General features: G+C 47.4%; 1 protein-coding gene across 1 annotated transcript in view; it reads right to left on the reverse strand.

Moving 5' to 3' along the window:
* Nucleotides 1–25335, reverse strand: part of LOC137547294 (putative gastrointestinal growth factor xP4) — a 38637-nt gene that overhangs the window by 6543 nt on the left and 6759 nt on the right. Inside the window, exons 2-4 of the mRNA XM_068270723.1 lie at nucleotides 21924–22064; nucleotides 19380–19526; nucleotides 10665–10814 (exon numbers count right to left, since the gene is read on the reverse strand). Coding sequence (XP_068126824.1) covers nucleotides 10665–10814; nucleotides 19380–19526; nucleotides 21924–22064 — 438 coding nt within the window. The remainder of the gene's footprint in view (nucleotides 1–10664; nucleotides 10815–19379; nucleotides 19527–21923; nucleotides 22065–25335) is intronic.

The raw sequence follows: 25335 nt of genomic DNA on the forward strand, positions 1-25335 counted from the left end.
TTCTTCTTCATCTTCTTCTTCTTCTTCATCTTCTTCTTCTTCTTCATCTTCTTCATCATCTTCTTCATCTTCTTCTTCTTCTTCTTCTTCATCTTCTTCTTCTTCATCTTCTTCTTCTTCATCTTCTTCATCTTCTTCTTCTTTTTCATCTTCTTCTTCATCATCTTCTTCATCTTCTTCTTCATCTTCATCTTCTTCTCCTTCTTTTTCAATATCGTCTTCTTCTTCTTCACGTATTTCTCTTTTCAATTTTTTTTTTAAAGAAATGCAGCTATTTTTGAGCGTAACAAATAGCTGGTGGGCGCACGCATGTTGGAAGCGCCATTGTATGTGCTCCCTGGCAGTGGAAACACAAAGACAGCAGGAGGTAAATTCAGCAGCAGGAGGAGGAGGATGAGTGTGTGGCAGCAGGCAGTCAATGAGGCAGGCAGCTCGCCGTGACATAATAGCCCTGGTACCTAGCGGTGATACCAGGGCTGTAAATAAACACAACAGGAGGTCCCAGACAGCGGTCGTGCAGCCCACATTGTGTCCAATACACAACTGGGACAACACAGTTTTCAACCCGGGCACCTCAGAAAAATTAAACCTTTTTTTTTTTTTTTAATGGTTTGTTTGGTTTTGGTTTTGCAACCAATATAGCTATTGTTTGACGTAATAGCTGGTGGCAGAGTGGCAGCAGAAGGTAATTCTGTGTACCCTGGCAGTGGGAAACACAGACAGACAGCAACAGCAGCAGGAGGAATGGAGGAGTAATGTGAGCAGCTATTGTTTGACGTAATAGCTGGTGGCAGAGTGGCAGCAGAAGGTAAATCATCTGTGTAGTGTACCCTGGCAGTGGGAAACACAGACAGACAGCAGCAGCAGCAGCAGGAGGAGGTATGGAGGAGCAGTGTGAGTGTGGCAGCAGGTAGGCAGCGTGACATAATAGCCCTGGTACCTAGCGGTGATACCAGGGCTGTAAATAAACACAACAGGAGGTCCCAGACAGCGGTCGTGCAGCCCACATTGTGTCCAATACACAACTGGGACAACACAGTTTTCAACCCGGGCACCTCAGAAAAATTAAACCTTTTTTTTTTTTAATGGTTTGTTTGGTTTTGGTTTTGCAACCAATATAGCTATTGTTTGACGTAATAGCTGGTGGCAGAGTGGCAGCAGAAGGTAATTCTGTGTACCCTGGCAGTGGGAAACACAGACAGACAGCAACAGCAGCAGGAGGAATGGAGGAGTAATGTGAGCAGCTATTGTTTGACGTAATAGCTGGTGGCAGAGTGGCAGCAGAAGGTAAATCATCTGTGTAGTGTACCCTGGCAGTGGGAAACACAGACAGACAGCAGCAGCAGGAGGAGGTATGGAGGAGCAGTGTGAGTGTGGCAGCAGGTAGGCAGCGTGACATAATAGCCCTGGTACCTAGCGGTGATACCAGGGCTGTAAATAAACACAACAGGAGGTCCCAGACAGCGGTCGTGCAGCCCACATTGTGTCCAATACACAACTGGGACAACACAGTTTTCAACCCGGGCACCTCAGAAAAATTAAACCTTTTTTTTTTTTTAATGGTTTGTTTGGTTTTGGTTTTGCAACCAATATAGCTATTGTTTGACGTAATAGCTGGTGGCAGAGTGGCAGCAGAAGGTAATTCTGTGTACCCTGGCAGTGGGAAACACAGACAGACAGCAACAGCAGCAGGAGGAATGGAGGAGTAATGTGAGCAGCTATTGTTTGACGTAATAGCTGGTGGCAGAGTGGCAGCAGAAGGTAAATCATCTGTGTAGTGTACCCTGGCAGTGGGAAACACAGACAGACAGCAGCAGCAGCAGCAGGAGGAGGTATGGAGGAGCAGTGTGAGTGTGGCAGCAGGTAGGCAGCGTGACATAATAGCCCTGGTACCTAGCGGTGATACCAGGGCTGTAAATAAACACAACAGGAGGTCCCAGACAGCGGTCGTGCAGCCCACATTGTGTCCAATACACAACTGGGACAACACAGTTTTCAACCCGGGCACCTCAGAAAAATTAAACCTTTTTTTTTTTATGGTTTTTTGGTTTTTGGTTTTACAACCAATATAGCTATTGTTTGACGTAATAGCTGGTGGCAGAGTGGCAGCAGAAGAAGGTAATTCTGTGTACCCTGGCAGTGGGAAACACAGACAGACAGCAGCAGCAGGAGGAGGAATGGAGGAGTAGGCGAGCAGCTATTGTTTGACGTAATAGCTGGTGGCAGAGTGGCAGCAGAAGGTAAATCATCTGTGTACCCTGGCAGTGGGAAACACAGACAGACAGCAGCAGCAGCAGCAGGAGGAGGTATGGAGGAGCAGTGTGAGTGTGGCAGCAGGTAGGCAGCGTGACATAATAGCCCTGGTACCTAGCGGTGATACCAGGGCTTTAAATAAACACAACAGGAGGTCCCAGACAACGGTCGTGCAGCCCACATTGTGTCCAATACACAACTGGGACAACACAGTTTTCAACCCGGGCACCTCAGAAAAATTAAACCTTTTTTTTTTTTTTATGGTTTTTTGGTTTTTGGTTTTACAACCAATATAGCTATTGTTTGACGTAATAGCTAGTGGCAGCAGAAGAAGGTAATTCTGTGTACCCTGGCAGTGGGAAACACAGACAGACAGCAGCAGCAGGAGGAGGAATGGAGGAGTAGGCGAGCAGCTATTGTTTGACGTAATAGCTGGTGGCAGAGTGGCAGCAGAAGGTAAATCATCTGTGTACCCTGGCAGTGGGAAACACAGACAGACAGCAGCAGCAGGAGGAGGAATGGAGGAGTAGGCGAGCAGCTATTGTTTGACGTAATAGCTGGTGGCAGAGTGGCAGCAGAAGGTAAATCATCTGTGTACCCTGGCAGTGGGAAACACAGACAGACAGCAGCAGCAGCAGCAGGAGGAGGTATGGAGGAGCAGTGTGAGTGTGGCAGCAGGTAGGCAGCGTGACATAATAGCCCTGGTACCTAGCGGTGATACCAGGGCTGTAAATAAACACAACAGGAGGTCCCAGACAGCGGTCGTGCAGCCCACATTGTGTCCAATACACAACTGGAACAACACAGTTTTCAACCCGGGCACCTCAGAAAAATGAAACCTTTTTTTTTTTTTTTTAATGGTTTGTTTGGTTTTGGTTTTGCAACCAATATAGCTATTGTTTGACGTAATAGCTGGTGGCAGAGTGGCAGCAGAAGAAGGTAATTCTGTGTACCCTGGCAGTGGGAAACACAGACAGACAGCAGAAGGGCAGTACACAGCAGCCCACTGTAGGTGTAAAATGTGTGGCTGCAGGCGATGTAATAGTCAAAGTGAACCAGGCTGGCTTAGTGAGCAGGAGCCAGGAGGTGGTAAAGGGTGGTAAGGCACATTAACGATGGTTCCGGCAGCCAGTTCATGTCCCCCTCTCGCCGACAACAGGGGCCAGGAACTCGCCTTCCACCCACGCCTGGTTCATCTTGAGAAACGTCAGTCTGTCCACAGACTTGTGAGACAGACGTGAGCGTTTCTCGGTGACCACGCCACCAGCTGCACTGAAGCAGCGCTCGGACAGCACACTGGAAGGGGGGCAGGACAGCACTTCCAGGGCGTACTGCGCCAGCTCGCTCCAGATCTCCATGCGCTTGACCCAATACTCCATGGGATCAACAGGGGCATCGCTGTCAAGCCCGCTGTACGACCCCATGTAGTCAGCCACCATGCGGGTCAGGCGCTGGCTGTGACCGGAGGAGGATGCTGCTGCATGCATCTCCTCTCTAGTCACTGCTGCCGGAGCCTCTACAGTCCTGTAGAGCTCGTGGCTGAGAGACAGCAGGTCTGTGGGGCGCTTGCTGCTGCTGGATGCAGGCACCTGCTGCTGCCTCTGTGCTGGCTGCTGGACAGTGGGGGTGGAAGGCTGAGGGAAGGCTTCCTCCAAGCGCTCAACAAGGGCCTGCTGCAAGCTCCTTATTTGTTGCGCTGGGTCTCCTTCTGCAGGCGGCAGGAACTGGCTCAACTTCCCCTTGAGGCGTGGGTCCAACATCATGCTGATCCAGATGTCCTCCCTCTGCTTCATCTGGATCACCCTGGGGTCCCTGCGCAGGCACGTCAGCATGTGCGCTGCCATTGGGAAGAGGCGGGCCACGTCTGCTGGCACATCGACGTCAGTGCTGTCCTCATCCTCCTCCTCTGCCGCCTCATCCTCTCTCCACCCCCGCACCAACTCAGCTGCGCTGTGCTGATCCCCCTCATCAGCAGCCAGGTCAGGGACCTCCACCAAGTCCTCCTCCTCCTCCCCCTCAGAGGTGGACTGCGCAGCTGGTTGCCGCTCCTGCTGGTCCAAGGCTGCCGCTCCCTGTTCCAGCAAAGCATCGAGGGCCCTGTTCAGCAGAGAAACCAGGGGCACCCACTCGCAGACCATAGCATGGTCCCTGCTCACCATGTTTGTGGCCTGCAGGAAGGGAGCCAGCACTAAGCACACCTGCTGCATGTGCCTCCAGTCATCATCGGGGACGATGGACGGGATGTTGCTGGTCTTGTCCCTTCTCTGAGCTGCGGAAACAGTGGCCAGGGCAAGGTACTGTTTGACAGCGTGCCTCTGTTCAACCAGACGCTCCAACATCGCCAGGGTGGAGTTCCAGCGAGTCGGAACGTCAAGGATCAGCCGATGGCGTGGCAGATCCAGCTCCTTTTGCACGTCTTCCAGGCTCGCACAGGCTGCAGCCGAGCGCCGGAAGTGACGCACAACATTCCTTGCCGTTTCCAGCAGTTCGCCCATCCCCTGGTAGGTGCGCAGGAACTTCTGCACCACCAGGTTCAGCACGGGCAAGACAGGGGATGTGGGTCAGGTTTCCCCTGTCTATTGCGGCAACCAGATTGGCCCCATTGTCGGCCACCACCTCTCCGACTCTGAGGCCTCTGGGGGTCAGCCAAATCCTCTCCTGCTCCTGGAGTTTGGCCAACACATGGGTTGCCGTCAGCTTGGTCTTCCCAAGGCTGACCAAGTGCAGCAGCGCTTGGCAGTGGCGGGCCTTCACGCTGCTGCTGAGGCGGGGGGTTTGGCCAGGTGTGCCGGAGGATGGCAGAGGATCGGAGGAACCTGCTGCAGTTCCCCTGACCCTGCGGGGTGGCACCACCCACTGTGTTGCTGCTGCTGCTGTGCCCGCTGCTGCTCTCCCATCCTCACCCCCTTCCACCAAGCTGACCCAGTGGACAGTGAAGGACAGGTAGCGGCCTGTCCCGAAGCGGCTGCTCCAGGAGTCCATGGTGACGTGGACCCTTTCACCAACCGCGTGCTCCAGCCCTCGCTCCACATTGGCCATCACAAAGCGGTGCAGTGCAGGAATGGCCTTGCGGGCAAAGAAGTGTCTGCTGGGGAGCTGCCAGTCTGGGGCTGCGCAAGCAAGCAGCGCACGAATGTCGCTCCCCTCCTGCACGAGCGTGTACGGCAGGAGTTGGGAGCACATGGCCCGTGCCAGCAAGCCGTTCAGCTGCCGCACGCGACGGCTGCTGGGAGGCAGAGCCCTAACCACCCCCTGGAAGGACTCGCTCAAAAGGCTCTGGCGTGGCCTTTTGCTGACACGGGAATCAGCAGACACAGCAGAGGAGGCCACTGAGGACTGGCTGCCAGAACAGGCCTCAGTGTCGGCGGCAGGAGTTGCAGAGGGGGGAGGAGCAGTGCGTTTCCGCACTCCTGCTGGTGCTGCTGGAGGAGCAGGAGGGCGGGTGGCTGCTGTTGCTGCTGCTGCTGCTGAAGGCTGTGCAGTGATGGGTGTGGTGCCACTGCCAGCAGCAGATGCCTTCAGCCTCTGGAACTCCTCATGCTGGTGGAAATGTTTAGCCGCAAGGTGGTTGATGAGCGAGCTGGTGCTGAACTTTAAGGGGTCTGCACCTCTGCTCAACTTCCGCTGACAGTGGTTGCAAGTGGCGTACTGGCTGTACACAGTGGGCATGGTGAAAAACCGCCAGATTGGTGACAGAACCTTACCCCTACGGCATGGAAGCGCTGCTGCCTGTCTCCCTGTGGTGGTTGGGGGGGGGGGCTTGGGTGCGGCTGGTGGTGGTACTGGCTGATGCTGCTGCTGCTGCTGCTGAGCCTGAGACACCAGCAGGCTGTGGGACGCTGCCAATGCTTGCAATGATGCGCCTCCTTGCAAGGCCCACAAGCGCATCCTCCTCCTCCTCCTCAGAGCTGCTGAGGACGACATCCCCTGGAGGTGGTGGCACCCAGTCTCTGTCTGTCACCGGGTCATCATCATCATGCCCCTCCTGAAACATGTCCTGCTGGGATGATGACCCCCCAAACTCCTCTCCTGATGCATGGATGGGACGCTTGACTGTCGCCACAGTCTTGCTGTCCAATCCCTCCTCCCCCAAAGTGCCCATCAGCATCTCCTCCTCAAAATCGCCAACAACAGCAGACAATACCCTGATGGTGCCTGGGGTAAAAAGACTGCTGAGTGACAGGTCGGCGACTGATGGTGAACTGGCCTCCTCCCCAGGCCCTGCTGGGCGGCTGCTGCGAACAGGGGTGGTGGTGGTGGTGGTGGTGGTGGTGGTGGTGGTGAGGGTGGAGGCCTCGGATGCAGAGCTGATGGCGGGCTGCTCATCCTCCGTCATGAGTTGCACCACAGTGTCTGCATCATTTTCCTCAATGGGACGTTTCCGACCCGGCTGGAGGAAAATGGGAGCAGGTGCTACACGCTGCTGCTGCTGTGTCTCTGCAGCGTGAGTTGCAGATGCTCCTGCTGGGCGGCGCCCAAGGCGTCCACGGCCAGTGGCTATGGGAGGAATGTTAGCCACTGACGCTGCTGCTGCTGCTGCGGAACTGTGCATGGTGGCGCGCCCGCGGCCGCGGCTTGCCACAATGCTGCTCCCTCTCCTCCTGATTCCCTTGCTGCCCTTCCCCTTGCCCAAACCGCGCTGGCTGCCACTTCCAGACATCTTCAATGTTTTGGGCGTATAGACAAAAGTTTTTTAAAAGGGCGGGTGAAAAGTGGGGTACTTTAATGGAGTGGGTTGGTTGGTGAGGTGACTGAGTGAGTGTCCCCTAGTACAGTAAGTAAGTAGTAACAGTCAGGAAGTACAACTAGCAGTTACAATAATCAGTAGTAATCACAAGTAAATTTAGTGTGTGTACACTCAGACAGTGAGTGCACGCACGCAGGAGCTAGTAGCCTATGAACACAGTGACTGAGTGTCCTAGACTCCTAGTACAGTAAGAGTAAGTAGTAACAGTAAGTAGAACTAACTAATTACAATAATCAATCAGCGATCAGAAGGAAATGGAGTGTGGGTGTGTGTACACTCAGACAGTGAGTGCACGCACGCAGGAGCTAGTAGCCTATGAACACAGTGACTGAGTGTCCTAGACTCCTAGTACAGTAAGAGTAAGTAGTAACAGTAAGTAGAACTAACTAATTACAATAATCAATCAGCGATCAGAAGGAAATGGAGTGTGGGTGTGTGTACACTCAGACAGTGAGTGCACGCACGCAGGAGCTAGTAGCCTATGAACACAGTGACTGAGTGTCCTAGACTCCTAGTACAGTAAGAGTAAGTAGTAACAGTAAGTAGAACTAACTAATTACAATAATCAATCAGCGATCAGAAGGAAATGGAGTGTGGGTGTGTGTACACTCAGACAGTGAGTGCACGCACGCAGGAGCTAGTAGCCTATGAACACAGTGACTGAGTGTCCTAGACTCCTAGTACAGTAAGAGTAAGTAGTAACAGTAAGTAGAACTAACTAATTACAATAATCAATCAGCGATCAGAAGGAAATGGAGTGTGGGTGTGTGTACACTCAGACAGTGAGTGCACGCACGCAGGAGCTAGTAGCCTATGAACACAGTGACTGAGTGTCCTAGACTCCTAGTACAGTAAGAGTAAGTAGTAACAGTAAGTAGAACTAACTAATTACAATAATCAATCAGCGATCAGAAGGAAATGGAGTGTGGGTGTGTGTACACTCAGACAGTGAGTGCACGCACGCAGGAGCTAGTAGCCTATGAACACAGTGACTGAGTGTCCTAGACTCCTAGTACAGTAAGAGTAAGTAGTAACAGTAAGTAGAACTAACTAATTACAATAATCAATCAGCGATCAGAAGGAAATAGAGTGTGTGTTGTGTGTGTACACTCAGACAGTGAGTGCAGTGCGCACACGCAGGAGCTAGTAGCCTATATGAACAGTGACAGTGAGTGTCCCTACGGGTACAGTAAGAGTAAGTAGTAAGTAAGTACAACTAACTAACAATAATCTATCAGTAATCAGAAGGAAATAGAGTGTGTGTACACACAGACAGTGAGTGAGTGCACACACGCAGGAGCTAGCTAGTAGCCTATAAACAGTGACAGTCAGTGAGTGTCCTACTCCTAGTACAGTATAACTACAATACTATTAGTAAAGGACAGCAGAAATACTGGTATAGATGAGAGAAATAAACAGAGGAGGACAGCTGCCCACAGAGGCAAGGCCCCCCTGAGGCCTAAACCTGTAAGCTTGCAGCAGCTGCCTGTCTCTAATGTAACACACAAGCTACTAACTAAAATACAATGTCTATCTAACTAACAACAATATAGGTGTGTATAGGAGGTGTATGTGAGCAAAAACGCTAGGTAAATGACCACAATAGAGCTCTTGCTAAGCCAAAGCACAAAGGAGCAACTCTCTCTCTGTACAAGTCTCAGGCAAGCACGGAGAAACGGAACATGGCGGCCGCTATTTATAGGGTAGGGGCTGGCCAGGGTCCCCCTCTGTGATTGGCTGCCGTCAGAGGGCCTGGGAGCCCTCTGATTGGCTCTAAGGACATCAATCTGGGCTATGACGCTATTCGAGCTCGGTACCGAGCTCGAATAGCGCCGGGTTGCTCGAATAGCTCGAATAGTGAATGGGCTATTCGAGTGTACTCGGATAGCCCATTCGAATAGCTCCAGCTATTCGGAGCTCGAATACCGAGCTCGAATAGCTGAAAAAGAGCTCGAATATTTGAGCTACTCGAATATTCGAGCTCTGCTGAGCACCACTGCTCATGACGACCATTTGAGGCAAGGCTACGAAAACCATGGCCTAGGGCACCAGGAAGCAGGGGACGGGCAGCAGACTGGCACACTAGGGTAGTTAAACTGCCAAACATGTAAGCCAGTGGTGGGCCGAAATTTCACATCGAAATTCACAATTTCACATCGTAATCGTAATGCGAAATTTCAGAGAAAATCGTAATTAATTTTGTATGTAATAGTAGTTTTTCAAAATTTCGCGTATTGTTTCGCGTAATTTTCGCGAAATTTCACATAGTTTTGTGCCGACTATAGAGCTTAACAGCAAAGCTCCCATACAGGCTATTGCTACCAAAATTGTGACATATGTTAAGCAGAATAGTGGGTATAAGTCACAAAAATAATTTTTCAATAAGACCTTCTAGTTTTTGAGAAACTCGATTTTAAAAATGCAAAGAAAAATGGTTTTTAAACCGTAATTTTTCTAAGTTTAAAAAACATTTTTTACTTGCATTTTTAAAATCAAGTTTCTTAAAAACTATAAAGTCTTTTTGCAAAATTCTTTTTTTGACTTGTACCCTCAACATATGTTACAATTTTGGTGTCAATAGCATGTAAGGGGACTTTGCTATTCACTGCTAAATTCGGCAAGAAATTTAGTGAAATTTTATGCGAAATTACGAATGACTACACAAAATCAATTGAATTTGCAAATTGCAATTACGTATAAGCGTAATTGCAAAAATGTATGCGAAATTTAGCGAAATCGTAATTCGTTGATTACAATCATCACTGAGTAAACCACAGCCGTCACAAGCCCAGTCGGCGGCCGACCCTGCTTCAATGGTGGGCCGAAATTTTGCATGTGCAAAATTTCGCATTGAAATTCGCCCTTTTCCATCGTAATCATAATGCGAAATTTACGGGAGAATGCGTAATAAATTACGTGTGAACCGTAATTATGTATCGAAATTTCGCTTAACTTCGTAATTTCACGAAATTACGGTTCATTACAAAATTAGTCATTTAGTATCTTTTGATGTGTATTTTGATTGATGTACGCTTACAAATTTCCACATCCGGATATGGTATTGTATAGACGCGCATGCTCTCTTTAATGCGTATGTTTATACGCATTATAAGCATGATTATACGCATTAATATACAGTGTATAGTATGCGCATTGGCAAGTTTAAAGCGGATTTTCAGGCGTAAGTAACGCGTTATTACGTTACGCAATTTCGTTTACAAGCGTAATACTGTAGCAGTAATTACGTTATACCCTTTATTTCGTAAAATACTACGCAAAGTTTAATGCAAAGTTTTACGATGCAAAAAACGTAGCGAACTTTGTGAAACTACGTTTTTTTGGTCATTACGAGCACCACTGCCCTGCTTCCACAGGGGCAAGCAGTGGAGCACCCCGCAATCAAAGCACAGAAGGGGGGAGGCACAGGACTGAGCAAGTACACAGGATGGGGGGGGGGGGGGGGCACAAGATGAGAGCACTGGACCAGTGGAACAAGCAAAGGGAGCATATAGGATGGGTAGTGCACAGGGTGGGGCGTTTGGGGGGCAGCGGGGTTGGTGACAGTGGGCCTTGGGCAGTAAAATGTCCAAATCCAGCCCTGACCACACTATTTTGTTGTTCTTTTTTCTCTTACTGGACTATAAAACGTGCGGATAAAACTGACCTGTCTTAATCTCGGGCTTGAAGCACCAGGGAACTCCAGCCACACTGCTGTCGAAGCAGCACCCGCTTTTCTCACACTCCTCTGTGGTGACTCCTGGAGCTCCGCAGTTCTCCCTCTTCTTGGGAAGCACGGCGCCGCAGTCATGTTCCACTGAAAAACAAAGACATAGCTGTACATCAGAGAAGCTAAGGTGAGTATCGCCAGGAGGAGCCCGTAGCCATTCTATAGCTGATTACTTGTTTTTGTAAGGTACTAGAAGGGTTAAAATTTAGCTGCTAATTGATGAGCTTGCCTTTGCTCACCAGCATTATCAGTTTGTTTTGAAAGTGTAATAAACTGTGTAAACAAGGCAGAAAAGTTCCTGCTGTATCCAGAGGGGAAGCAGATAACTTTCTCTACTTTATTTGCTCACTAGTTACATGATTAGGATTGACTAACCGACCCGCGGCGTACCATACGCCGCATAAGAGGGTAGAGGGCAGGAAGGGGGTATTGGGCACAGCGGCAGGGAGGGGGGTTGGACCCCCCCCTCAACTGGGTCCCCCATGTGTGCTCTACCTCCAGCCTAAGCTCAGCAGGAACCCCCCCCCCTCACCTGAGTCCCCCATGTGCACTCCCCCTCCTGCTTAAGCACAGTAGCAGCCGCCACTATTAGTAAGAGGCAGCGGGCGGGGATGACTCACCTCTTCCGTGTTCCATCGTGCGTTCCACTGTCGTCACTTCCTGCAATGCCGCACACTGTATTGGTGTAATTTGCCTTTTTAAAACAGAAGGAAATCTGCAATAATTCAGCTTTAAGTGAACATTTGTGGTTACCCACAATGCACTGCTACTAATGCAAATTACCCCTTTTCCCCCTTGGTAAGCCAAGCAAGCATCCAGAGCCGCTGGTGTATAGCAAGCATATAGCTTTAAATTTTACACAGTCATATCAAACCCACATGCAGACAGCCTGTTTCAGACTTTTGGTCCTCATCGGTACATGGCAGGGATTGATACAGCTGTATGAGATAGGGCTTGGACCAGTACAACAGAGTAACCAAGCAGCTCAGGGTGACCCAAACCACTCGGAATGTATAGGGGGATAAAAGGGACCAAAAAGACCTCCTACTAAAAAAAGCAAAGCTTGATGTAATTTGCCTTCCTAAAACAGAAGGAAATGTGCAATAATTCAGCTATAAGTGAACATTTGTGGTTACCCACAATGCACTGCTACTAAATATGCAAATAATTCCTTTTCACCCTTGATAAGTCAAGCAAGCCTATAGCTTTAAGTTTTACACAGTCATATCAAACCCACATGTGACAGCCTGTTTCAGACTTTTGGTCCTCATCAGTACATTGCTTAGTAAGCCAAGCAAGCATCCAGAGCCACTGGTGTATAGCAAGCATATAGCTTTAAATTTTACACAGTCATATCAAACCCACATGTAGACATCCTGTTTCAGACTTTTGGTCCTCATCAGTACATGGCAGGGATTGATACGGCTGTATGAGATAGGGCTTGGACCAGTACAAAAGAGTAACCAAGCAGCTCAGGGTGACCCAAACTACTAAGAATGTATAGGATGATAAAAGAGACCAAAAAGCCCTCCTACTAAAAAAAGCAAAGCTTAGTGTAATTTTCCTTCTTAAAACAGAAGCAAATCTGCAATAATTCAGCTATAAGTGAACATTTGTGGTTACCCACAATGCACTGCTACTGAATATGCAAATTATCCCTCTTTGCCCTTGGTTTAATATGACACTACTTCTTGCTTGGACCAGCCCCTTCTTCTTGCTTGGACCAGCCCTGGGGGCAGGGCGCTACTTCTTCTTCTTGTTTGAAGGTTGAGGCACTTACTCTATTATATAATTATAATATAATATAATATAATTACTATTCCCCCTCCAGGCCGCCATGGATAGTGGGGGAATGATATAATTCGGCTTCCAGCGATTGCTGGAGGTCAAATGATTGTGTTTTTTAAGCAACTTCGGCTCCGTCTTCTGACGGCGCCGACGTTACTCACTGAGCGCCGCTATAGACTGATTCCCATTACAGTCTATGGCGGCACTCGCTGCGCCCAAATCTAGCAGTGCTGAAAAGCACTGCTCCACGACCGCTTTGCAGTATTGGTTTTTTGACCCTGCATAGTTTGACATGCGAAAGCAAATGCATATTTGCATGAGCATTGCCTCATGAATAGTCAATTAGGCCAGATTTGCAAAGCCAGACTTGCTAGGGTTAAGCCTCCTTTCCACAGACTGTTGATAGGCAGTGAAATGCCTCTCAAACTCTCTCAACTGCTCACTGCTGCCTAGTAACTGCTTGTTGCTGCCTGATAACTGCTCACTGCTGCCTAGTAACTGCTTGTTGCTGCCTGATAACTGCTTGTTGCTGCCTGATAACTTCTTACCTGTGCCTGGTAACTGCTTGCTGAGCACACAGCTCAACAGTCCGTGGAAAGGAGGCATCAAACTTGGTCTTTGAGCACGCATACATTTTCTCATGCAAAGTACTTCTTCTTCTTGCTGGAAGGTTGAGGCCCTTATTCAATTATGAATAGCCAATTAGGCCAGATTTGCAAACCCAGACTTGCTAGGGTTAGGCCTCCTTTCCACGGACTGTTAATAGGCAGTGAAATGCCTCTCAAGCTCTCTCAACTGCTCACTGCTGCCTAGTAACTGCTCACTGCTGCCTAGTAACTACTTGTTGCTGCCTGATAACTGCTTGTTGCTGCCTGATAACTTCTTACCTGTGCCTGGTAACTGCTTGCTGAGCACACAGCTCAACAGTCCGTGGAAAGGAGGCCTCAAACTTGGTCTTTGAGCACGCATACATTTTCTCATGCAAAGTACTTCTTCTTCTTGCTGGACGGTTGAGGCACTTACTGAATTATATATATAGATGTTCGTGACATCTCTACTGGGGATGGGGTTGCCTTGGTTGGAACTCCCTATATCGTTTCTGAAAGAGGTCCCACCAGGGGCAGACCTACTATGAAGCCACCTGAATCACGTAATTCAGGCAGCAAAATCTAGGGGGCAGCATTTGGACAAACAGTTTAGGCCACCTGGCACCTACCTTCTCTCTCCCTCCCGTCTTTCTGGCACACACACTACCCTCATCATCCACGCATCCCAGTCCTCAGTCGACCTGTGACATCTGATAGGTCACTGCTACAGATCGAGTGCAGTGATTGGCCCAATGATGGTGCTGTGGTCCTGCTTGCAAGATCATCTGCACCAGTTAGCAAAAGGAGCAGCGTGTGGCTGTGATTGGATGGTCTGGTGTCATGGTGATCTCTCACCAATGATTGGGTTTATATGTGGGTATATATGGTATGAGGTATACAGTATATGATGGGGTTATATATCCGCATTTATGGGGGGGAGGGGGGGAGGTGAAGAAGATGGTGCATACTCCAAAGTTTGCTTAAGGCAGCAGAAAGTCTAGAACAGGCATGGGCAAACTTGGCCCTCCAGCTGTTACGGAACTACAAGTCCCACTATGCATTTCAGGAGTAGAGTTGGGCCGAACCTCCGATTTTAGGTTCGCGAACCTGGTTCGCGAACTTCCGCGGAAGGTTTGGTTCGCGTTAAAGTTCGCGAACCGCAATAGACTTCAATGGGGATGCGAACTTTGAGAAAAAAAATAATTCTGGTGGCCACAAAAGTGATGGAAAAGATGTTTCAAGGGGTCTAACACCTGGAGGGGGGCATGGCGGAGTGGGATACATGCCAAAAGTCCCCGGGAAAAATCTGGATTTGACGCAAAGCAGCGTTTTAAGGGCAGAAATCACATTGAATGCTAAATGACAGGCCTAAAGTGCTTTACAACATCTTGCATGTGTATACATCAATCAGGTAGTGTAATTAAGGTACTGCTTCACACTGACACACCAAACTCACCGTGTAACGCACCGCAAACAGCTGTTTGTGTAGTGACGGCCGTGCTGGACTGGTGCGCGCACCATGGCGAGAGTGCAGGTTTTGGTGGCTTTACAGCCCATATGGTCGCCTGGCTGATGTAGCTGAATGACAGAACAGTAACTGTCCAGCTGATCAAATTTGGTCTGACCACAATGAGGCAACGACCTTATTATCGTGCAGTGGCGGGTTCACTGAACAGGTATACAGTGGCGGGTCCACTAAACAGAACAGGTATGCAGTGGCGGGTTCACTAAACAGAACAGGTATACAGTGGCGGGTTCACAGAACAGGTATGCAGTGGCGGGTCCACTGAACACAACAGGTATGCAGTGGTGGGTTCACTGAACAGGTATACAGTGGCGGGTCCACTGAACAGAACAGGTATGCAGTGGCGGGTTCACTAAACAGAACAAGTATGCAGTGGTGGGTTCACAGAACAGGTATGCAGTGGTGGGTTCACAGCACAGGTATGCAGTGGTGGGTTCAATGAACAGGTATACAGTGGCGGGTCCACTGAACAGAACAGGTATGCAGTGGTGGGTTCACAGCACAGGTATACAGTGGCGGGTCCACTGAACAGAACAGGTATGCAGTGGCGGGTTCACTGAACATAACAGGTATGCAGTGGCGGGTTCACTGAACAGGTATGCAGTGGTGGGTTCACAGAACAGGTATGCAGTGGTGGGTTCACAGCACAGGTATGCAGTGGTGGGTTCAATGAACAGGTATACAGTGGCGGGTCCACTGAACAGAACAGGTATGCAGTGGTGGGTTCACAGCACAGGTATGCAGTGGTGGGTTCACAGCACAGGTATGCAGTGGTGGGTTCACAGCACAGGTATGCAGTGGTGGGTTCACAGCACAGGTATGCAGTGGTGGGTTCACAGCACAGGTATGCAGTGGTGGGTTCACAGCACAGGTATGCAGTGGTGGGTTCACAGCACAGGTATGCAGCCAGACAGGAACAAGTTAAGCCTAACTAATCTTTCCCTGAGAGACAGTCTGCAGCAGCTCGCTCTACTCTCACTAACGCAGGCAGCACACGAGTGACCGTAATGGCCGCAGCTGCCTGCCTTATATAAGGGGGGGTGGGGCTCCAGGGGCTAGTGTAGCCTAATTGGCTACACTGGGCCTGCTGACTGTGATGTAGAGGGTCAAAGTTGACCCTCCATGTGCATTATGGGGCGAACTTCCGCAAAGGTTCGCCTGCGGGACGCGAACGCGAACCACGGAAGTTCGCATGGAACCGTTCGCAGGCGAACCGTTCGGCCCAACTCTATTCAGGAGTCTGACAGCCACGGTCATGACTCATAAAGGCAAATGCATTGTGGGATTTGTAGTTCCGTAACAGCTGGGGGGCCGAGTTTGCCCATGCCTGGTCTAGAACCATCCCTAGTTTCCACTCAGGAAAGACTTATTAACCAACATGGACAGCACTTAGATAGTGCACCACACAGTATGCAGCCTTACCTCCAGTTCAGCTGATACCAAGATACATGGTTGTAGGCAGGCAGAGTGCAGGGGGACCTTAGGGGGGTTTGGGATAGCAACAGAGGCTGGGCAATATAAGCAGACCCAGCCTCTGTATGCAGATAACATTCTTAAAATCCACCTCGGGTTCTCTTTAACGATTCAGTTATGTTCTACTTGTTGGTTGCTCTTCAGAATAGAGGATTCGCCTGTCCTCCCTTCCACTTCACTTTTCCAGCAGTGAAGGCCACAAAACTCGTGACCTTGCTCCTCCCATACATGAACAAAAGTGGATGCACTGCACAGGACGGCTTGCACTTGCACAGTAGCACGGAGCCAACGCTTTTTCTGCCAAGCCTGTTTAGCTCCGTGCTGCTGTTCAGATGCAAATTGTCTGTGCCTGCGCATTGTGGCCAAGGGGCTTGTTGGCGGGCTTTGTGGAGTCCCAGCGCTGGAATGGCTAGTTAGGGATGGTTGGAAATGCTGAATGGAAATGTGGAAATTTCGATTCCACTAAATTCGAATGAGCATCACTACTAGGAGTAGGGGGACTGGGGAAAAATCGGGAATATCCAGAAACTCCCCTCTGCTTAGTGAAAAAGTGCTTCATTTTTACAACAATTACGTATAAATGATTTAGTCAGTGTTTGCCCACTGTAAATCTTTCCTCTCCCTGATTTACATTCTGACATTTGGACACATGGTGACAGTTGGAAACCGCTGTTATTTCCCACAATGCAACAAGGCTCCCACAGTGTGATGGCAGAATCATGGTCCTGACATCACACTGTGGGAGGGGTTTCACCACAATATCAGCCATACAGAGTCCCCTGATGATCCGTTTGTGAAAAGGAAAAGATGGGAAAGGGGGTACCCAGGGGCGTAACAATAGACCCTGTAAGGGATGCCTCCGCAGGGGGGCCCAGACGCCACAGGGGGCCCGTGGGGGGAAAAGCTTGAGAGACTGACAGCTAAGGGCATGGAGAAAAAAAACGTATTCTGCTCTCACAGCATTGTTATATTGACTGCATGTGTCCACCACACAGATAAGGAATCACACACACTTTGGAATTTGTACACTGTCCCTGCTCCCTAGGGTTCGTAAAAAAACATCTGTCTCTCACTGCTGCAAAGTTCTAAAAACTTGTAGAACCTTACAAACAAAGGAGTCACATTTTGAAAAAAGGTTGTACCAATTTCCCTTTTCAGCAATAGGATTCCTAGATTCTTATCACAGGGGCTAATGACTTTATGGCCTCTGAATACTTTTACAACACTGTGGGGTGGAGATTGATGTCTTATGGCCCATACTCACGGGCAACATTTCTGACCTGTCGCTAGCACACGGGAGCGTGTGCGCGACAGGCCGGCGACAGCTCGTCGCCAGGTCCCTCCGCATACACACGGCGGAGGGACCTGGCAACTGATGCGGCGGAAGCTGTCGCTGTTGTTCCTCCCCCCGCTGGAAGCTCAATGTATTCCCTGCTGGTTGCTGTCGCTAGTCCGCATACTCACGCGGACTAGCAACAGGTGCGGCGGAGTTGCGGCGGCAACTGTCGCCAGGCGATTGACCGCGCCAGTCGCCTGGAGACAGCGGCGGCGAGCGACGGTTTGGGGTGCGCGCCCGTGTTTTGCTTCATACTCCCGGGCGACCTGTCGCCGCAACACGCGCGCCCGCGTGTTGCGGCGACAATTGTAGCCCGTGAGTATGGGCCATTACTGTTGCTGCTTCATTGAGAGCTTGTTGTCTCAATGAAGTCAAAGTTCCTGTAATAACAGTATCAATCAGTGACGTTCTGAATGTTTTGCCAAAGTTACATTGATACTATAGCTTATGTTCAGCATGTCATTGTTGTTCCTCCATATAGCATGTGCTCTCATGTAGTAAAATAATACGGCTGTGTGTGCATGTATGTACTGGGAGCATAGCTGCAACAAGGGACTTGTCAGTTGCAAGAGGCTGGAGAAAGCCCCGGGTAAGTAGATCTGGGGGTAGCACAGATTGCCTGATGTTTCCTTTAGGCTTCCTTTAGGCACACAGGGACGTTACAGGCGCACGTTAGTGCAGCCTGTAACGTTCCCCCAACGCACAGCAATGTAACACAAGTGGGCTGTTCACACTGCCCACGTTGCGTTACATCGTAACGCTGCAAAGTGCTGCATGCTGTGCGTTCTCCGCGGCTAAGCCGCGTTAGACTGTTTGCACATGCTCAGTCATGTTGGGGAGGAGGGGAGAGCGGCCGGGCACATGGCTAATTAATATTCACTGCACTTAGTGACGTGCAGTGTTTACTTCCTGGAGCGGCCGCTCTGTGCGGCGATTGGCCGGGCAGGACTACGTGATGCCGCATGCGTCCAAGAGTACGCACCACGGACGCCAGAGTGAGCTGCACAAGGCGGCTCACTCCGACGTCCACACCAGAGAGCACTAGGCGTTGTGTTAGGGGCACGTTATGTGCCCTATAACGTCCCCTAAACGCAACGTCCTGGTGTGTAACTAGCCTTAAGTCTAAGTGTTTTTATCTGCATGGGTCCTCAGTTTTTCCTGTGCAGAAAGCAAGGGAGGTGGGGGGCCCCTTCCAAAGTTTTGCGGGGGTGGAGGTGGGGGGCCCCTTCCAAAGTTTTGCGGGGGTGGCATCCAAAGTTTTGCAGGGGGGCCCAGTGATGTCTAGTTACGCCCCTGGGGGTACCAGCTACTGATTGGGATGAAGATCAATTCTTGGTTACGGTTTCTCTTTAAGTACCCTTTTGGGGCACATGCAGGGCTGTGGAGTCGGTACAAAAATCATCCGACTCTGACTCCTCAGTTTATGAAACCACCAACTCCAGCTCCGACTCCGGGTACCCAAAATGGCTCTGACTCCTCCGCTCCGACTCCTCAGCCTAATACTTACCAGGGCTGTAGATTTGGTACAAAAATCATCCGACTCTCGACTCCAACTCCTCACAGTTTATGAAAGCACTGACTCCAATTCCGACTTCAGGTACCTAAAATTGCTCCAACGACGACACTTTGACTCCGACTCCAACTCCGACTCCACAGCCCCGGGCACATGTTTTCACTACAGGTACACTTTAATAGAAAAAAATGTGCGGCCGTCATGGCTGCCAGTGAGGTGTGGCAGGGGCGTATCTTAAAGTGTCTCTCTTTCTTATCTCAAAAATTTGGGAGGTATGAGGTTCCATTTCATGGAGGGTATGTGAAAGTTCATCCAATGTTTTGTTACTGTTGCCATATACAGTATGACCATCCTTTACATCAGACCTTGTGGACCACTGATGACCACATAAAGTCAGTGCGGCTGAGTGAGGACTGTATATGGGCCATACCTGCTTGGATGGCTGGCTGGTAACACCACACCACTTGGGGAATGCTGTCATCAAAGCAGCATCCTTTGCCCGTGCAGTCCTTCTTCGAGATCCCGGGATATCCACAGTTCACTCTGGCTTTGGGCTCTGCAGGATTACATTCTGTGGCTGTATAAAAGGTATAAAGATATTTATACAAACGTTAATTCTGTAAGAGGAAAAACCAGTAAACCAATTACAAGAACAGAGCAGCATGAGTTCTGCAAACTGATGTCTTCAAATGATGTATTGTTGTTACAACGGCAACTTATTAGAGAGGCATTAGGGAATCCTAAAATGGTGCAGGCTGAACAGGAAAGGACATGGTTAACAATATTTAACCACTTTTACCCTAACGGACAAGAGCGATTTTCACCTTTCAGTGCTCATCCCTTTCATTTGCCAATAGCTTAATCACTACTTATCACAATGAAATGATCTATATCTTGTTTTTTTCACCACCAATTGGGCTTTTTGGGGTTGATATTTGTTTTCAGTAATTACTTTATTTTCTATGCATTTTAAAGGGAAAAACGAGGAAAAAATGAAAAAATACACTATTTCTCAAATTTTATCCCCTATAGTTTTAAGATAAACACTATTAGGCCTAGTGCACACCGGAGCGTTTCCGCTGCGGTTTGCGATCTGCTTGCGGGTGCGGATCCGCTTGGGTAATGTATTTCAATGGGCTGGTGCACACCAGAGCGGGAGGCGTTTTGCAGAAACGCATACTCCCGAGCTGCTGCAGATTTTGGATTGCGGATGCGTTTCTGCCTCAATGTTAAGTATAGGAAAACCGCAAACCGCTCTGAAAAACGGCACTTCAGAGCGGTTTGCCAGGCGTTTTTTGTTACAGTAGCTGTTTAGTAACAGTTTTACTGTAACAATACATGAAATCTACTACACCAAAACCGCTACACAAAACCGCAAAACGCTAGCTGAAACGCTGCAGAAAAATAAGAAAAAAGCGTTTCAAAATCTGCTAGCATTTTGCGGATCTGCTGGCGGTTTTTGGTGTGCACCAGGCCCTACTGTGCATAAAACCCACACATGTTGTCTGCCTATTTGTTCTGGTTATCACAAGATTTTAATTATATCCCTAGTACAAAGTATGGTGACAAATATAGTATTTGGAAATAATGGTGTATTTTTTCTATGGTGGGTAATTTTTTTCACTATTTTCAAGTGCACATGGAGCGTGCACATGCATGCGCGGGAGCGTGCACATGCATGCGCGGGAGCGTGCACATGCATGCGCGCACGCGCACAGCGGCAGCAGCACTGTTATGGTGCCCATACAATAAAATGTTCGATTTTCCCGTTTATTCGGTCTAATTGATCGAATCGAATATAAGTCAAAAATATTTTTTCCGATCAAGAAATTCGAACGATTATCCCGTTTTTTCGAGAAAAATCTGATCGGACATGCTGGAATAATCTTTATATTCGATCTAACAGAATAATCGAACTAAATTATCTAATAAAAAAAAAGAAAAATTGTACCATGTATGGCCACCTTTAGACTTATAAAAACGTCCTGGAGCCGTTAAGAGGCTCTAGCAGGACGTTTTTATAAGTCAGCTTGTCATTAAGTGGTTAATCAAACTGGTTGAGGCTATTAATAGTATTAAAGGGCACCTGAATTGAGAGAGATATGGAGGCTGATACATTTAGGCCACATACACACATCAGACCATAATCTTTGGAAAATGAAAGATCACAGACCAATCTTACCACCCTTCATGTAGTATGAGAGCCATACCTACACAGTCTATTCTATGGAGCTGAACGCCTCATCAGATAAGAATCTTTGCAAGATGCTGCACACAAAGATGCTGTACACATTCAAAAGATCAGTATCTGCAAAAGATCTGTTCCTGCTAAAGATCCGTTCCTGCAAAATGCATTCATAGTCTATGAGATCTGCAGATCATCATACACACCTTGTTTAACTGACATTCATCTGCAGATCATCTGCAGATCAGATCCACCAGGATGGATTTTCAGATCTACAGATGATTGTCTGATCTGCAGATGAATGTCAGTTAAACAAGGTGTGTATAATGATCTGCAGATCTCATAGACTATGAATGCATTTTGCAGGAACGGATCTTTGGCAGGAACAGATCTTTTGCAGATACTGATCTTTTGTGTCTGTACAGCATCTGTGTGTGCAGCATCTTGCAAAGATTTCTGTCTGATGTGGAGTTTAGCTCCATAGAATAGACTGTGTAGGTCTGGCTCTCATACTACATGAAGGGTGGTAAGATTGGTCTGTGATCTTTCATTTTCCAAAGACTATGGTCTGATGTGTGTATGCACCTTATTCTATCCAACCAATCTGTTCCGCTGCCAGATACATTTATTTGTCAGCTCTAATATTATGGAAATGTACAGATTTATGTGTGAACGGCTCTGGTGAACACATCCATAGAAACACATACAAAACTGATGCCAACTGTCAAAAACTGACTGGACAGGACTGGTCACCATTCTATGTGTGAACCAAGCTGGCAATATACGTACCCTGTAATTGCCACGGGGTGTAACACCAAATACTGTCCGGCACTGAACTGTCATAGCAACAGCCCTTCTTCAGACACTCGTCCTCGGTGATGTCAGCATAGCCACAGTTGTCTCTTGCTAAGGGTTTAACTCCACATTTGTCTGCGAAGGAAAAAAAGTAATTGAAATTAGTGTAATTACTTTATTAGGTTGGTTCTATTATTGACAACTTAGTTATAGACTTTGTTATAGCCTCTGATGCAATATTAAAGTGTGCCTGCAGTGAGAGAAATATGAAGGCTACAATATTTATTGTCTTTTAAGAAATGCACATTGCCTGGCTTTCCTGCTGATCCTCTGTCTCTAATCCTTTTAGCCTTAAGGTGCGTACACACATGCGACTATAGTCATTTGAAACGATCGTTCCCTGATCATTTCAAATGACGATCGTTTAAAAAAAAGCAGCCAATGACCATTGAGTCAAATGACGGACGAGCTAGATCGTTAAAAACGATCTATCTAGCTTGGCGGATTTTTTCCAACGACGATTGTAGTACATCGTTGAAAAACGGTCGTTCGTACTAAGCTTGACATGCGCATTTCGCAATTTCTCCATGGAACTTTTCAATTTTATGCGTAAGTGCAATAGTTGCTTTACGTGATGTAACGTTCGTTCTAATGATCAGATCGTTACACACCTTTATAAGCTAACTTTACATCGTTCTTTCGTCAATTAAAAGTTTGTTCGTCGTTCACAACGAACGATCGTTGTCGTATGTGTGTACGTAGCTTTAATGATGAGCAGAAATTACGTCCATGCGTAATTACGCATCGTAATATGCAATTACGCATCGTAATCGTAATGCCTAATTTCGTGGTGACAGTGTAAGCAATTTCAAAATTAATTGTTCCCATTCATAATTACGTATTAATTAATTTATGCGTCATTTATGCATAATTTCATGCTGACTTTGGTGGTGAATAGCAAACCCCCCATACAAGCTATTGCTACCACAATTCCTACATATGTTACGAAGAATAGTGGGTACACGTTACAAAAATAATTGTTCAAAAAGACTGTAGTTTTTGAGAAAATCGATTTTAAAAATACAAAAAAAGGTTTTTAAACTGTTATTTTTCTAGGTTTTGAAACATTTTTCTTTGCATTTCTTAAATCCATTTTCTCAGAAACTACAAGGTCTTTTTGAAAAAAAATTTTTTGACTTGTGCCCAATATTCTCTGCAACATATGTAGCAATTTTGGTAGCAATGGCATGTATGGGGTTTGCTATTCACCACCAAAGTTGGCACTATATTATGCATAAATTACGCGTAACTTTCATGCGGAATTACAAATGATTACACAAAGTCCATTGAATTACAAATGTGTAATTATGTGTAATTTGTAATTGCAAAATCGTAATTAGCAGATTACAATCATCGCTATTAGCCATAGACCCTGAACAAGCATGCAGATCAACTGTTCCTGACTGAAATCTGACTGGATTATGCTACATACACACTTGAGATAAAAGTCTTTGGAAAATGAAAGATCACAGACCAATTGTACCCCCTTCCATGTAGTATGAGAGCCATACTCTACACAGTCTATTCTATGGAGCTGAACTCCCCATCAGACAGAAATCTTTGCAAGATGCTGAGAACAAGGATGCTGTATACATTCAAAAGATCATTATCTGCAAAAGATCTGTTCCTGCAAAAGATCCGTTCCTGCAAAATGCATTCATAGTCTATGAGATCTGCAGATCATCATACACACCTTGTTTAACAGACTTCATCTGCATATCTGGCAATCATCTGCAGATCTGAAAATCCATCCTGGTGGATCTGATCTGCAGATGATTGTCTGTTAAACAAGGTATGTATGAGGATCTGCAGATATCATAGACTATAGGTGCGTACACACATGCGACTATAGTCGTTTGTAACGTTCGTTCCCCGATCTTTACCAACGACGATCGTTACAAAAAACGAACCACCGACTATTAAGTCTAACGACGAACGAGCCAAATCGCTACAAAAGAAAGTTCTGTCTCGGCGGATTTTAACCAACGACGATCGTTTGCAAAAGTAGTACATCGTTGGAAACGATCGTTTGTACCAGGCTGGACATGCGCATTTCACTTTTTCTCCAGGGAACTTTACAATTTTATGCGCAGGCGCATTGAGTGCTTTTACGTGGTGTAACGTTCGTTCTAACGATGTGATCGTTACACACTTTTTAGAACTAACTTTACTCCGGTCGTTCTTTCGTCAATTAAAAGATCGTTCGTCGTTAACAACGAACGATCGTAGTCGCATGTGTGTACGTAGCATAAGAATGCATTTTGCAGGAATGGATCTTTTGCAGGAAGAGATCTTTTGCAGATACTGATCTTTTGAGTGTGTACAGCATCTTTGTGTGCAGCATCTTGCAAAGCGTTTTATCTGATGGCTCCATAGAATAGACTGTGTAGAGTATGGCTCTCATACTACATGGAAGGGGGTAAAATTGGTCTGTGATCTTGTCTTTTCCAAAGACTTTTATCTCAAGTGTGTATGTAGCAATGGTCACATGCTTGTTTCAGGTGTGCCAACATGGCAAATAGCAAAATTCATTTAAATTGAATGTGTTGTGTATGTTTTGCAGGCTCTATCTGCATGGAGTCTGTATTTTCTCCTCCCGTGTCTGTGTTCCTCCGGGCACTGCGGTTTCCTCCCACATCCCAAAAACATACAGATAAGTTAATTTATTTCCCCCTAAATTGTCCCTAGGCTAGGATGGGCATAGGACTATGAAAGGGATTAGATTGTGAGCTTCTCTAAGGCCTGGTGCACACCGATCGGTTTTGGTAGCGTTTTTAGAACCGCTTGCGGATGTGGAAACACTGGGGTAATGTATTTCAATGTGCTGGTGCATACCAGAGCGAAACGCATACTCCCTGCTGCAGCATTTTTTTAATTGTGGATGCGTTTCTGCCTCAATGTTAAGTATAGGAAAAACGCAAAACGCTTGATAAAACGCCAGATCAGAGCGGTTTTCCAGGCTTTTTTTTGTTACAGTAGCTGTTCAGTAACAGCTTTACTGTAACAATATCTGTAATCTGCTACACAAAAAAAGCTACACAAAACCGCAAAACGCTAGCAAAACGCTTCATAATAATAAGAAAAAAACGCTTCAAAAACCGCTAGCGTTTTGCGGATCTGCTAGCGGTTTTTGGTGTGCACTAGGCCTGAGATATAGTTAGTGACAAGAATAGATACTCTATACAGCGCTGTAGAAGATGTGGTGCTAGATAAATACTAAATAATAAAAAAATAATACCGTAATGAAATATCTAAAATTTGATTTTTTTTTTTCCACCAGTTTTTGACTAGAAAACTTTAGGTCTTGTTTTTTTTTTTTATTGTATTTTTTTCTATTCATGTATTT

This window comes from Hyperolius riggenbachi, chromosome 2, assembly GCF_040937935.1.
Source record: "Hyperolius riggenbachi isolate aHypRig1 chromosome 2, aHypRig1.pri, whole genome shotgun sequence".
Taxonomy (NCBI): domain Eukaryota; kingdom Metazoa; phylum Chordata; class Amphibia; order Anura; family Hyperoliidae; genus Hyperolius; species Hyperolius riggenbachi.